The sequence below is a fragment of the Rana temporaria genome, chromosome 1 (genome assembly GCF_905171775.1).
Source record: "Rana temporaria chromosome 1, aRanTem1.1, whole genome shotgun sequence".
Lineage (NCBI taxonomy): Eukaryota > Metazoa > Chordata > Amphibia > Anura > Ranidae > Rana > Rana temporaria.
Window position 1 is genome coordinate 491765537 of NC_053489.1, and position 16359 is coordinate 491781895.

At 40.9% G+C, this 16359-nt stretch overlaps 1 protein-coding gene across 1 annotated transcript in view; it reads right to left on the reverse strand.

Moving 5' to 3' along the window:
• Positions 1-12261: 12261 nt before the first annotated feature.
• TNIP3 (TNFAIP3 interacting protein 3) overlaps positions 12262-16359 on the reverse strand; it is a 63077-nt gene continuing 58979 nt past the window's right edge. The window contains exon 8 of the mRNA XM_040330280.1: positions 12262-12641. Within this exon, the coding sequence (XP_040186214.1) occupies positions 12507-12641 (135 nt within the window). The 3' untranslated portion in view covers positions 12262-12506. The remainder of the gene's footprint in view (positions 12642-16359) is intronic.

The following is a 16359-nucleotide window of genomic DNA, read 5'->3' on the forward strand; positions in this document are numbered from 1 at the left end:
GGAAGCTGGCCTGGAACATAGCACTGGCAATCTGGCTACACAGAATAATAAAACCTTATTACAACAATATGGACTTCATGAATACTTCAAACAAAAACTCAGCAGCAAGCTCAAAATATAAACATGCTTAAAGACTTTTTGTTTGTCATACAGAGGTAATTTAGCTCAGTCTTTTCTGGCTTAGCACAACCGCTGTTACAGCTTGTTGGGTTGTTTTCTGTTTTCCCATGAGATGTACTTTGGCCGTCTCTACCCGTCATAAACATTTTATATATACCACAAGATGCTATCCTCAAATCACATATTGGAACAATTAATTAACACACAGAGAGACAAAGGAGCAGTGAGAGCCACGCTGTGGCCGAGGTTATACCCTGCCAAATTGGAAAACTAAAACAACCATGCTCATACATATCCAGATATTCATTGCAAATAAGTGTACAATTACTGACATTTACAGTGCCTTAAAAAAGTATTCATACCACTTGAAATTTTCCACATTTTCTCATGTTACAACCAAAAACGTAAATGTATTTTATGTGATAGACCAACACAAAGTGGCACATAACTGTAAAGTGGAAGGAAAATGATAAATGGTTTTCCAAATTTTCTACAAATAAATAACTGAAAAGTGTGGTGTGCATTTGTATTTAGCCCCCCTGAATCAACACATTGAAGAACAGCCTTTCGCTGCAATTACAACTATGAGTCTTTTTAGGTATGCTCCAGCTTTGCACATCTAGAGAGTGACATTTCTGCTCATTCTTCTTTGCAAAATAGGTCAAGCTCTGTCAGACTGGATGGAGAACCTATGTGAAGAGCAATTTTTAAGTCTTGCCACAGATTATCAATTGGATTTGGGTCTGGACTTTGACTGGACCATAAATATGCTCTAATGTAAACCATTTCATTGTAGCTCTGTAGGCTGTATATTTGGGGGCGTTGTCCTGCTGGAAGGTGAACCTCCGCCACAGTCTCAAGTCTTTTGTAGACTCTAACAGGTTTTCTTCTAAGATTACCCTATATTTGTCTCTATCCATCTTCCCATTAACTCTGACCAGGTTCCCTGTCCTTGCTGAAGAAAATCATCCCCACAACATGATGTTGCCACCACCATGTTTCACAGTGGGAATGGTGTGTTCAGGGTGATGTGCGCCACACATAGCATTTTGCTTTTAGGCCAAAACGTTCAATTTTGGTCTCATGTGACCAGAGCACCTTTTTCCATATTTTTGCTGTGTTCCCCACAGGGCTTATCGCAAACTGCAAAGGGGCTTCCTCTGTCTTTGTTTCAACAATGGCTTTCTTCTTGCCACTCTTCCATGAAGGCCAGATTTGTGGCGTGCACAACTAATAGTTGTCCTGTGGACAGATTCTCCCACCTGAGCTGTGGATCTCTGCAGCTCTTCCAGAGTTACTATGGGCTTCTTGGCTGCTTCTCTGATTAATGCTCGCCTGTCAGTTTAGGTGGACAGTCATGTCTTGGTAAGTTTGCAGTTGTGCCATACTCTTTCTATTTTCACATGATGGTTTGAACAGTGCTCCGTGAGATGTTCAAAGCTTGGAATCTTTTTTTAAACCCCACCCTGCTTTAAACTTCTTCACAACTTTATCCCTGACCTGTCTGGTGTGGTCCTTGGCCTTCATAATGCTGTTTGTTTACTAAAGTTCCCTAACAAACCTTTGAGGGCTCACATATTTATTTGTAAAAAAAAATTGAATTTTCCTTCCACTTCACGATTATGTGCCACTTCATGTTGGTCTATCACATAAAATCTCAATAATATAAATTTACTTATTTTTTTGCAACAGGACAAATTGTGAAAAATGTCAAGGGGTATGAATACTAACATTTTTTAGTTGTTATTCTGGCTGAAGAAGCTGAAGAATCCAAAGAGTTGGATAGCTCTAAGATTTGGGATTTTTCATTTTGGCCTTGGTGACAACAGTCACAAGGAGAAGTACAATAACCTTACATAATCTCTCATTTTGGAATGCCTTCTATGTAGATGGGCATTTAAAACAGAACTAAGTATACAAATATTAAGATAAAAATGAATAGCCCATTGAATGATAAACTAGCAAAGCCAGATTTTGCTGGCGAGAGGGAAGGGGGAGGGGGAAAGAAGAATGTGGAGACAGAGAGAAGAGGAAGGAAGAGGAGAAAGGAGTGAGGGGGGAAAGGGGAGAGGGAGCAGAGACAGAGGGAGAGAGTGGGAGAAAGGGGGAGGAGGTAGAAAGAGAGGGAGGGGAGAAAGGCAGAGTTGTAGGAAGGGGAGAAAGTGGGATACAGAGAGTAGGATAGAGTGAATAATGGAGAGAGGGAGGGGAGATAGAGGTGTAGCAACCTTTAGGGTGTGCTAGACATATGGTAGGTTTGTTAGTGTAGGTCTGTTAGCGTAGGAAAAATTAAGTTCAGCTCAGGGCTAAGTCTGAGCTGTTAATCTAGGTCAGGGTTCAGTGAGTCAGGCTGGATGAATCATCTTGACAGCTTCTCTGGTGACTCCCCCTGGTTTAGAAGGTTGTAGAAACTTCTAGAGCTAGTAGACAGAGGTATGGAGGGGCTTTATAGAATATTTATGAGGGCCCCAGCCAATCCCAAGTAAAGGGCTGCCAGGGGACAGGATTTCCTCATAAATAGGCATGGACCGTGCCACCAGGGGCAGTCCATCGTGCTGTGGAGGCTGTCAGCAGCCCTCAAAGGAGCCCCCTACTCTGGGGGTGAGCTTTGGTTTGGGCTCATGTGCTGGAAGGATGTGCTATAACACACGGTGGAAGCCCATCCACGAGGCACGGGAACAAGGGAAAGGATAGCGGGAGCAGTTCAGCACTACTGGGAACTTACAAGGGGAGAGACTGCCACATGCAGCCAGTTCTCCCTGAAGACAGTGATGTGCTTATGTCTTCACTCCCTTCCCTTGGTGATCTCCTGAGGGTCAGCTGGATATGCTCTGGCATTTGCTTACCCTTCTTTGCCTGTTAGGAGGATAGCCCTCCTACACCAAATGTTCTATTCTCTTCTTTTGTATGGTCGATTTCATGCTCTGGTTCTCTAAGTTATAATTTGACATGTTTATGTACAGTATCTTTCTGGGATTATTGTTTGTACATTTCCTTTTGTCAATAAAATATTTGAACAAGAGAGTCAGCCGGGTGGGCTGGCGAGTGTCAGTCTGAAGGACTGTGGTGGAGAAGTTAGCCTGGAGGGCTAGTGAAAGGGTCAGCTGTAGCAAGGTGGGTTGGCAGTAGAAATATTTGGTTTCGGAATTTAGTTTTCGTCCGAAAAATAAATGTATTTAGTTACTCCCGAAATTCATTTATTTTTATTTTGTTTTTATCGTTAAAAAAATGCATTCGTCTGAAAATCTAAATTAATTAAGGTCGAATCTGTCATTGAAGGCTTATGGTGTCTGTTGAATTTTCTAAGAAGATTCGACGGAATCTTAAAAAAAAAAAAAAAGAAGATTCAACGGAATCTTAAAAAAACAAAAAACATTTCCGGTCGAATGTTCCGCCTATAAGCTATAGAAGAATTCTAATGTTGTATGACTAATAATAATTATATTTATTAATTATTATTACTAGTCAACCAACATTAGAATTCTTCTATAGCCTATGGGCAGAGCATTTCACCATAAATGTCCGCTTGCTGTGATCGTATGTTTTTAGCTACTTCGTCTAGTCTTCATGTCTCTCTATGTCGAATGTTTTCTCTCTATGTCGAATGTTTTCTCTCTATGTCAAATCTTTTCTCTCTATGTCGACTCTTCTTCATGTCTCTATAATGTCAAATCTTTTCTCTTTATGTCAAATCTTTTCTCCTTATGTAGAATAATATTGGACTAATAGAGTTAAGGTTAGGCACATTCGACCTCAACGAAAACGAAAATAAAGCATTTGTTTATGTCGGATCTTTTGGTTTTCGTTTTCTGTGCTTTCGTTATCGTTTGTTAAAACGATAACGAAAATACCTGAAATTCGGACGAAAATGCATTCGGACGAAAATGAATGTACATATCTAGTTGGCAGTGCCTGAAGAGGCGGTGCTGGGATCAGTAGCCAAAGAGGAGCAGTACAAAGTGTTTCACTGTCTGTTTTGCTATACAACAAGGTGCATCGGGTTCCTGTCTGTAATGGGCCATTGCTTAAACATCTGACTGAGAATTTGTCAGACATTTAAACAGTGATTCAGCTAGGTCTTCAGGTTTTGTTAGTCAAGTGGGCATCCCATAACCTCCCATCCCTATCTAAGTTATTAACCCTCAATAAATAACTAAGTGCTTGTGAAAATTAGGTGTGCCTGGCTCTACAGGGTGGGGGATGCCAGTTCATCTGTGGAGACAGGGAAAGAGGGTAGAAGAGAGGAAGAGTGGGATAAATATGGATAAAGGAGAGGAATGGTGAGAGTAGATTGTGGAAGAGAGAGGGTGGAGGGGGTAGAGAGGGAAAGGGGAAAAGAAAGCGAGGAGGGAGAGAAGGAGGGAGAGAAAGAAAGGGGAGGAGAGAGAGAGGGCAGGGGAAAGGGGGAGAGAGAGTGAGGGGGAAGGGGGGATAAAGAGAGTAGGAGAGGGAGGCAGGGCACCTTACCTAGGTCGAAATTCAGATGTATCTAAAGGGGTCCCCCCTTCAGCTGGTGGAAGGAGGAGCTTAGGTAGAAGAGCTGCAGGGTCATGGATGGTTTATGGCTATGCAAATCATTTTACAAGCCAAGAAGCTACAGCTGCTGTAACTGCACAGTAGGTGGACTTTAAAAGACATGCAGTGCTCAACAGATTCTGACACTGCCACCTGTGATGTCACAAGTCTGAGCCATCTAAACCCAAATTGGCAGGCTCTTTAACTGCACATGAGCAGTGTTTATGTACTGGGAGAGGGGACTTTTTTGCTGGCATTTCCCTTTGTCCATTGACTTTTGTAAGCAGTAGCAAAACATAATTTTTTTTTCAAACCGTACACAACTTAATGGATGATTCACAGCCCTAGTATGAGTGTGTGTATTAAAGAATTGAGCTTAGTAGAGAACTCCAAAATTGCCCAGAATGCTGTACACTAGGGATGAGCTTCATGTTTGAGTCGGACATGAGTTCAGGTCTGGTATGGATATTAAGGGGAACCCTACGCCATTTTTTTTTTAAATGGCGTGGGGTTCACCCAAAAAATCCATATCAGACCCTTATCTGAGCACCCAACCTGGCAGGCCACAGGAAAAGAGCGCGTCCCCCCTCCTGAACTGTACCAGGCCACATGCCCTCAACATGGGGAGGATGTCCCCATGTTTATGGGGACTAGGGCCTCATCCCCACAACCCTTGCCCGGTGGTTGTGGGGGTCTGCGGGTGGGGGGCTTATCAGAATCTGGAAGTCCTTTAATAAATAGAAGAAAAAAAAAGAATTCCAACAATGTAATCCAGTCATGAACGAGGCGCCCGGCCAAATGACGCTCTCCCGGTGTGACAGCTCTTTTATAGCTGAAATGTGGAGCCACCTGTCACATGCGTGGGTGACCCCGCCCCCCTCTGACGCAAGGAGAAAGGCAGGGTTACACATTGATGTGCATGGGTGACCCTGTCCCTCTGACATGTCCCGCGTTGTGCCAGAGGGGGCAGGGTCACCCATACACATCATTGGGTAACCCTGGGCTTTCTCCTTGCATCAGAGAGGGGGCGGGGTCACCCGCGCACGTGACAGGTGGCCCCACCCTCAGCTATAAAAGAGCTGTCACACCGGGAGAGCATCATTCGGCCGGTCGCCTCCTATGGAGGCGGTATCGGTCGTAGCAGCATTTTTTTGCATTGATATGATGTCCCCTGGGGCAGGACCCAGGTCCCCAAACACTTTTTATGACAATAACTTGCATATTAGCCTTTAAAATTAGCACTTTTGATTTTTCATGTTCTCGTCCCATAGACTTTGAAGCGGTCACCACCGTTTACGATTTCCATTCCATCAACCACGACAGCTTATCCGACAATCCACAATCCAGCAGACAGGACCCATTGGATTTTCCCCAGAAATAACGAGACAGAGCTCTGTTACTGGTTCCAAAATGAATGAATACTTTTAATGGTAACTCAGCTTGTTATATACAGTTTTAGAAACCAAGTGAACAATGAATCAACTCCACCCACAAGGCACTTCAATACACACTCTCTTAGACAATGACATTCAGTTGAGTTAATTATTAGTCATCCCCCAGACGTCCCGACTCCGCAATAATCTATTCACTGCTACATAATGCACATTCCTTTGTAGACGTAATTGACATGCTAATCCATTACACCTGAAAAGAGACGTCTGACCTTTAGACTGCTAACTCACAACACCTCTATCATCAATAGACTTTTCACAAAAAACAGTGTCATTAGCATCCACAATGAAAGGTCTTTCAGAAGCCAGACCCAATTAACACCTCAAAGTTAGACATCTGACCTTTACAGACTTAATTAGTACAATAGACACAAAACAGTATTAGCATCACACAATGGACAATGGAATATCTTAAGAGCCCGACTCCATTATCACCTCAACAGTCTATTGACCTGTTCATAAGGAACAACTTGTAATATTTCAAGATCTTCTGCAATACATGAATTATCAGTAATGTCCCATCTCATGTAATTTATGATATCATTTCTCAGTCATCCTATGCCCAAAAGGGACATAGGATGACCCTAGACCCAAGAGTCATTATGGAAGCTGGCACAGGAGTACCCCACATCCTTCAGTCTCTGGGTGTCCAGGGCCATTCCGTTACAGACTTTAACAGTGTTTGCGTGTTTGAACACATTTTTTGCCTGTTCGCATGTTCTGCTGCGAACCTAACCGGGGGATGTTCGGCTCATCTCTACTGTACACATCATGATTAGACTTTTAACGGATTTTACTGGATAAACCTGGTTGTTACTTTATTAAGTTACTTAGGTCTCATTCACACTGTGACATGCTCATATGGGTGTTTTTTCCGCACATTGTCGTGATACATACCTAGGGCAGTCTATTCACTTCAAGGGGTTTTCCTATGTGCAATAAATGTGGCAACATAATTTATGTACCTTTCTAAACTTTGAGCTTTGTGTGGGAAAAAGTGAGTGTCTGCTTGCCTCATTTAGGGTGCCACTAACAATGATTAGCACTGCAAGAGTGACAAAGTTTTTTAATGCATTCTGTACATGTGCACAGATATACGCAGTTTTGCATTCATTCACAAAATGCTATAGTTTGAATGCAGCCTGATCAACACTTTATTAAATATAAGAATATATTGTGATTTTAAACTATGAATACAAGGGGAAAACTTCTCACTAACAGTTAAGGATGAAAGAAATACAAGGACAGGAAACAAGAGAGAGCTAATAGCATAGGAAAGACGAGGCAATAAGACAGCATGCTGCTCCTAACGTCTCATAAATAACTTGCATGCAGTGTCCTTCTCAGTGGGATCAATTTGGATAGTTATGCCACATATATAAAACAGTATACATTGTTGTCAGAAAGCTTATTTACTGGAAGTAAAATAGCAGAGGTCATTTTACATTCAGTCCCTGGGATGTAACTTTATAGTGATAAGTTGTTATTCCTATCACAGACAACTAATGATGTATATGCTAGCACACAATGAACTGATCCCCTCCAGGGATGTCAAGCCATCAACATACAAAAAATTCAAGTAATTACAGTAATACTTTCATTTTTAGTGTATAGTAAATAATGCTAAAATGCATGATAATGTTGCCCATGGTTATTTTTTTTATCTATTTTTTTGTACAATCGTTTTTTTTCTAATGATATATCAAAGGTCAACCACTCATAAAAACGAATATGTCAGCTTTAAAAAGTTGCTGGTAAGGTGAATGCCAGGCTAGCTTTTTATGCTTGGAATTCTACTGATGAGATATCCCCATCAGGATTCTCACTTCCTATGAATTTCTACAAAGCCAAATGATGATCTCACACTCTCCTGATGTGAAATAAACAAATTGAGATAGGCTTGTGGGACGCGGTGAAGACAAAAAATGCCCTGTGAAACCATAGCATGCTAGCCTGCTAGGCCCAATAAAAGTATACATAATCCATACTGGTGGGGACTTTTGTGGAAACAGAGAATCACTGTACTAGTGGCCACTTCCACAGTGCGGTCTTCTGGGTCCTAAATTGAGCAGTTTGCTTAGTGAACACAGGGGGTCGCTTACTCAGCGTGGCCACCATTCCCAGAATGTAAGGAGTTCTTTGTTTGGGCGAAGTGGAGATCAGGATGTTACCTCCATGCCTCTCCACCTCATCCAACCAGAAAACAACTTGTATTCACTGAAAAAAAGGTGCTCTGTGAATGGTGGTCGTCCTGAGCAAGCACCCCTTGTGCAGAAGGGCAACTGCTCAGTTCCTATCAGTTCCTAATCAGCCAACATGAATCCCTGTTGTGTCATCACACAGAGGATTGGTGAGCGGGTGTAAACCCAAACATCCTTCTTAACACAGTCTAGACAATGCGTGCAGACACCTATTCCCCTTTCTAGTGTCAGTGGATGCTTATTTAGAGCTGCCACCTTTACCCAGTTTGTTCCTACCACTATATAATGGAATATCCTAGGTGATTCCTGTCTCAATTTTGCTGGGTTAAACCTACTCTCTTTACAAAGGGCCCCAACGTTTGCTATCAGAAGATACTAGTACTTTTCACCCCAGGACCTGTAAAGTTAGAGAACTGTGCTTACTGTACCTTTTAAACCATTACGTCTTTTTGTGTTGTTACTTTCAATGGTGCTTGTGGCCCGGAAGGAGCTGAGAAGTTGACAAACCTTCTCTCCTCCCACTCAGTGTCCGTTCAATGGGCACATAGATTACTGTTTTTTTTTATACTTACAGTTGCTAAATATTGAATTTTGTCATTACTATAGTATTGAAACTCTGCAGTAAGGGTTAACAGTGCTGTGAGTTTCCACATGTGTTAAACTGTGATAATATATTCAACTTGTTTATCACTACCAGGTGTGTGTTTTTTTTCGTTGGTGACAATCCACAGCCAGGATAATGGTATTTCCCCTCTTATGTCCTTAAATGTGTTTGTAGTGCTTAATCTTTTTTAACCAGGTGTGCCAGAAAAGCTGAGGTCATTCTTGGAGTTGAGGTGGAGATCAGAGAACCCAAAATCAACAAACGGCTCCTCCGGGGATGGCGCTACACCTGCCATTTTTTAATTTGATGCAATTTTTTTCTTAAAACACACCTGAAAGCAGAATATCAGGTTAAAATGTTTGAAATAATGAGGGAAGACATTTATGGGTGATGCTACAGGTGGCAGCTTTACCTCTTAAAAAATGACCAAATTTCTGAATAACGTTTTAGTAATAAGTTCAACCTATATGCAAAAATTTGCAGGTCTAACATATTTTTTCATTTTGAAAACAACAAAAATCCAAAGCAAAAGTTGTTTTTTACTTTCAATCTTTTTTATTAAATTTTTCCAATAGAAAGTATACAATCATGACAAATTGAGTACAACTGCAATGGCTTACAAGTCATCCAACAAGAATGGAGAGTTGAGAAATACATTAACAAAACATGAAATTGAGGCACATATACCCTTGTTTACCTTTGGTGCAAGCTAAAATATATTGGCACCCATTGGTGAGATCATGAACTATGTACTACAATAATCCCACCGACAAGTAAGACAAGAGACTAGGAATATTGGAAGAACAGGCTAAAGTATATGTCCCACCAAACAACAATGCCAATGATTATCCTGACTAGTCTGGTATCCATGTCTGAAAAGTGGGCAAGGGTCTTAAAGATCTCATGAGCATTATGTGGCAGCATTAATCAAATAGTATGGACAGGATACTAGCAACATGGGAATTACATAGACATGGTGCCTATAAGTAATGGAGTAAATAGGGGGGGGGTATCCACCCCAAGGCCACTTCAGTGAATAGTAGTGAGTAGCCAATTAGTGTCTCGTAGGCACAGTGTGGTCCTGCCTCCAAGGATTAAAAAAAAGGGGGGGTAAACCCAGGAGGCAGGGCCCCAGCACAGTCCCAAAAAAATATTTTAATGGAAAAAAATGGTTTCTTATTATAAACAGTCTGCTGGAGTATCCAAGTGTTTAACAAAACGAAGTAGAAGAGAAGAGGGGGTGGAAGATAAAAAAGAGCATAGGAGGAAAAATAGAGTAGTCAAGTCAAAGAGAGAGAAGACTAAACTGAAGGTGAAAATATGAGTTACAAAGGTATGTGTATATTATTGTCCCAGGGATCCCAGACAACTTCAAATTTCTGGACTGTGTCATAAAGTGTCCTTACAGCCTTTTCCCGGGCCACTAACCATTAAATATTTCACTTTGCTGCAGCAAAGGAGACAGAGGGCTGCTTCCATGCTCAGGCAATTGAGACCTTAGCGCCTAGCAAAATAAAGTGGATAGGTTTCTTCAGGGCTTTTTCTTCAGGTGGAACTTGGTGGAACTCAGTTCCACCACCCCCGGCTCAGACCCTTTGATGCCTGCTCCACACAATCACTTGTAAACACAGAAGTCCTGTTTCTGTGTTTACAAGTGACAGCTCTGCACTCTGTGTGTAACCCCCCCTAGACACTGCACTCTGTGGGCCAGATCCACGTAGCCCGGCGTAATTTTAGGCAGGCGTAGCGTATCGTAGTTACGCTACGCCGCCGCTACTATGAGAGGCAAGTGCTGTATTCACAAAGCACTTGCCTCTAAAGTTACGGCGGCGTAGCGTAAATCTCCCGGCGTAAGGGCGCGGAATTCAAATGATGAACAGGGGGGCATGTTTTATGTAAAATAAGCTTGACCCCACGTAAATGACGCTTTTTTCGTACGGCGCATGCTCAGTATCACATAGAATTTTCTAATTAACTTACGCCCACTCAATGCCTAGACGACGTGAACGTAATTTACGCAAAGCCCTATTCGCGAACGTTTTACGCAAACGACGTACACAACGAAAAATTTGACGCTGGCCCGACGTCCATACTTAACATTGCGTACGCCTCATAGAGCAGGGGTAATGTTACGCCGAAAAAAGCCTTACATAAACAACGTAAAAAAATGCACCGGGCAGACGTACGTTTGTGGATTGGCGTATCTACATAATTTGCATACTCAACGCGGAAATCGACGGAAGCGCCACCTAGCGGCCAGCGTAAATATGCACCTTAGATCCGACGGCGTACTAAGATGTACGTCAGTCGGATCTAGCCCAGCTTCAGGCTTATCTTGTTTTGTGGATACAAAACAAAGATACGCCGGAGCGACCTAGAAGTTGCGCGGCGTATCAATAGATACGCCGACGTAACTGCTTCGTGGATCCAGGCCTGTATGTATTGCAATCCTGGTATTAAATGCCCATTTAAGACCCATCTACTGTTTGTGAAATCTGATCACACCCACTATTTGATGTGATTTGCCCTGGGTTTCTTCATGCTCTTGGGGATTTTGTCTATCCTTTTTTGAGTAAGGCAATCTGAGGTGTTTTGGGGATTGCAGTCCCTGTGACCTTGCGCTGCAAGTTAAAGATTTTGTTCCCGAAACCTCTTATGCAAGGACATGAACACCAAGAATGGAGAAAGGATCCCATATGGCCACAGCCACCAAAGCATTAGGGGAAAATACCTGGGTAATCTCTTTGCTTTGAGGGACATGATACAAACGTGTGAAAAGCAGTTTTTTAATGGCATGAAACATTTACCGGTATATGGGATCCAGAACAATAATCCTTAAAGCTACATTATAATAACTAAGAATGCCTAAAAGTTCTTTCCAAATACTGATGCTGCCTATATCGTTTAATATGGATCTCTGTTTCCCACTGACACCTACTATATATGTAGTGCGCATCCCCTACTACAACACCGGTGTATGACTCCCGGCTGAATGTGAGACCAAGGACTTACCATTAAAATACATTAAATGTCTCTCATGTATTTGGTCCTAGGTGCTATCACTTTGAAACATCATATTATAATTAATATCTCACCTCACAATTTTAGTCTTCCTAACTGTAGTGAATTACGTGTCGCCTATATTTAGCAGAGGCTACGGCTCTTGGCAGAGAGTAGAGACATATGATGTCAACTAGTGGATCTTTTGGTACTTGAAAAAATATGCCAGAGCATGAGGTAAACATTAACTTTGTTCTAAGAAATAATATAATAATGTATAAATTCATTATATAAAATATTTAAATGAATCACAGTTATGAAAATCCTAAAAACACAACCTGCTGAAATCTGTAATTAAGACACATTGTCAAAAAAATATATATTTTTATTTTAACATTTTTCTTGTAATACAAAATTTTAAGAAAGATGTGGCAAAAGCAATAGTTCAAACACCACTGAATTTAAACTGAAATTTTATCTTGGCACAGTTTGTTCAATTTCAGCAGCTGAACTGATATTGTTTCTACATAACAGAAGCAGGAAGGAACCTGAAATAAAATTCTTTAAAATTGGAAAGTGTGCATCGTTGACCTGTGAGGTTTTATTTGATTTAATTCACTGTCTTAATTTATTTATTTTTTTAATTTGAAGACATAAATGCCGATTAGTTTGCTGTAGTTCCTCCTTCTCTTGACGTAACTTCTCTTTGTCAGCTCTTTCTTGTCTGAAGTCTTCTTCATATATCTTGATCTGGAAAAAAATATAACATATCATCAGTATACTTCTCAACTTCACAAAACTATAAATTGGGAAATACTAGAGCCTTTTTAATCTGACCCTGCCCCACCCCATTTGACCATACTTAGTTGTCCTACACTCGTTTTTTTTGCAGGCTCCCCTCTATTCCGACTCAAAAATCTGAATAATCTCAAGTAGAGCTGCATTACAAGCTCTTTAGACAGGAGTCTAGAACTCAAAACATGTCCCCAGGCCCAGGTACAACTTTTATTCTCCCAAGGGTGATCCAGCTGATCAAAGCCGTGCAAATGTCTGTCACTTCACAAGGCAGTATATACTCATAGACGGTTGGTGGTTGATTTACTAAAAATGGAAAGTGCAAAATCTGGTGGAGCTGTGCATGGTAGCCAATCAGCTTCTAACTTCAGCTTGTTCAATTAAGCTTTGACAAAAAAAAATGGAACTTAATTGGTTTCTATGCAGAGCTGTACCAGATTTTGCACTCTCCAGTTTTAGTAAATCAGCCCCTTGGTGTCTTATGTAATTGGGTCATGCCATTAGAGTCAATGTAGGTGGGGAAGATTTTCTGTCTTTTACAATTCTTTGAATGTCAGTTGAAGTAATAGGGGTGGGGGAGAGCAAAGATTCTGCCTTGCCTATGGCCCCATTCTTCTTTAACCTTCCTTTGCATTTCAATACAATCACCACATTCGGTATGCCATGTGGTTGATTTATTAAAAGCAAATAGACTTTTCACTTTGCAAGTAAAGTTGCACTTTGCAAAGGAGTTTTCTCCAGAAGTTGGTGAATGAGGTGAAGATGACTTTTATCATCCATTGATGTGCAAACAAAAAATATTTTTTTAAATTTACTTTAACATGTTAGGGTATTCTTTACAAAGTGAAACTTCATAGCATTCACTAAGCTCTCCAGAAAATGCCCTTGCAAAGTGCAACTTTCTTTTAAAAATAAACAGCCTATTTGACTTTAGTAATTCAATCCGTATGTGTCTAAGGTATTTATCTTTGTGCAGCACAAATATTCAATTTATGATTTGCTGGTATGTTTGGAAGATAGGTTGGCTCATAATTTTATTTAATATCCTATGAGTACACCAATGGGTCTTTTTAAAATGTTTTCTCACATAACATTCATCCAGGATTCACACATTTTCCAATCTGATTTAAATAAAAAAAATGTGTGAATCCTAGGTTAAAATTGTGTGATTTATGTGAAAATAAACCAGTAAGTATTAAAATAACATAATTGTTTCCTTTACCTAATCCCCTGCCTCTTCTATCTTAGTAGATGCACGGCATCTAGTACATTCATCTGATATATTACATGCTGAAGGCATAACAAAGAAAATTCTTACAAAATATTAAAAGAGGGAGAGGTTTCAGGCATTGTTAATTCACTTCACTTGATTCACTTATGTTTTTAACACAATAATGTTTGCATTAACGATGCATTTTTTTCTTCCTACTCTAAGTAGGGAGTTTTGGTAAGCCTTAAAATTGCATTTAAAATAGTTTCCCAGCAAAAGATTCCTTGTCTAGCTAGGTAAATAAAAGCTAGTGCTGTGGCCCCCGGCCCACCCCTTGGCTGTTCCTGTCAGTGGCTCCCTCCCTGGTTCCTCCCAAGGTTCCGTGGGTGGTTGGGGGGGTTGCCCCTGCCTCAACCCCAGGCGAGACAGCTCTTTTAGAGCCACCATCCCAATGCATCTCAGGCAATTTATATATACATTTGGGCTTTACCATAGGTAACATACACGTTCTAGGTTCCCTCTTGCAGAGTATATGGTACACCCTTTAAGACTTGATTTATTTATTTATCTCTCCATCTTACCCTTCAGCCAAAGTCTATGCATCCTACACCTGATGAGTGGCTGTAATTGCCATGAAACACATTGAGTCTTTTGATTCAAGGATGCCAAGCCAAACTTGTTTTTAAAACGATGAATTCTGTTAGATTTATTGTATGATTATATTTATCATGATGATTATATATTATTGGACCTATATGCATATCTAATCAATCTACTAATTGCTTTTGTTTGTACCAATCATGTTTTATTAAATATGTCAATTAAGATTGATTATTTTTATTATTTATTATGTTTCTCTTTGTTGAAACCATATAACATGTATTACTTATATGATACATCACACATCATATTGGGTACTGTATTTATCAATCGCTCTTAATTGATTGAATGTTATAAAGTTTAACCAACCATCTCATGGTTACATGTTGCTCCCGACGGGAACTACAACATGTAGCCCATTTAATAACTAGGTACTCTTTATTTTATCATGTATATACACAAGCCTCATGTAAAGTCCTAAAACCCTTTCTGCTTTTCTGGCATGTGTATTATAAATTATGTTTGGGTTTAATGAAGTCACTCCCAATTCTTTATTTAGTCATACATGTAAATATTTCAGCCCATGGGCTATATGATAGGATTGGTTTACCCACAGCGATGTTCCATTTTGCATATTTGTAAGTGCATATTATTTGTTTTAATAAAATAGCATATCTGGTTTTACACTGAAGCGCTTGGTCTCCTTTTTTTTTCCTGACATGCATGCAAGCATCAAGTGACAACTTGAGATTAAGGTTTAAAGTGATATTCCCTCGGGAGTGCCAACCTAGTGGATGGAAGTTGGAAGAATGTTGGACTAATGGCCACAATTACATTGAGCATGATATAACTTCTCTATAACATGAGATTCATATACCTCTGGTAAGCCTTAAGGCCCCGTACATACGACCGAGTTTCTCGGCAGAATTCAGCCAGAAACTCGGTTCAGAGCTGAATTCTGCCGAGAAACCCGGCCGTGTGTACACTTTCGGCCGAGGAAGCCGACGAGGACCTTGGCGAGGAAATAGAGAACATGTTCTCTATTTCCTTGTTGTTCAATGGCAAAAGTCGGCCCGCCGAGTTCCTCGGTGGCTTCCACACTGAACTCGACGAGGAACTCGATGTTTTTGGCATGTCGAGTTCCTCGGTCGTGTGTACGGGGCCTTACTCTGTGTCTGTTTGATGAAGGAGAACAATCTTGCGTGGGATTCACAATATCACTTTTTGGACTTGGTGTTTGCAGTGTAATTTCACATATTATTGCACAAGTGCATACTTTTTAGACATATTATTATTGTGTTTATTGTATTTGGTGCTACAGTGTGAGTTTATAGGCATTGAAGTAGTGCAGTACAGTGGATTTATGAATATTGGTGTTATGTTAAAAATCTCATAGCATGCTAGCTTCTCTTTAGTTTCAGATGACTGCGGGACTGGACGTTCCTATTCTTCGGTTCGATGGTTGACGGCTTGTGAAATAGGTCCCCTGTTGCACAACGCGCATCAACAGATTTCCGGAAATAGCCGAGCTGCGAGTCGGCACTGTACGGCGCCTGCGCAATCAACTCTACACGGCGGGCGCAGGCGCCGTATAGTGCCGACTCGCAGCTCGGCTATCTCCGGGAATCTGGTGACGTGCGTTGTGCGACAGGGGACCTGTTTAGCCGTCAATTATCGAACCGAAGGATAGGAACACCCAGTCCCGCAGTCATCAGAACCCTGAGGCTGGGATAGGAACGCCCAGTCCCGGAGTCATCAGAACGCGGAAGCCCTGGACAAAATCAGGATATAAAGGTATGTACAGAGAAAAAAAATGACCTGCCAAAAGTAAATGTACTTAGTATGCTGGCTCTAATGTTAAAA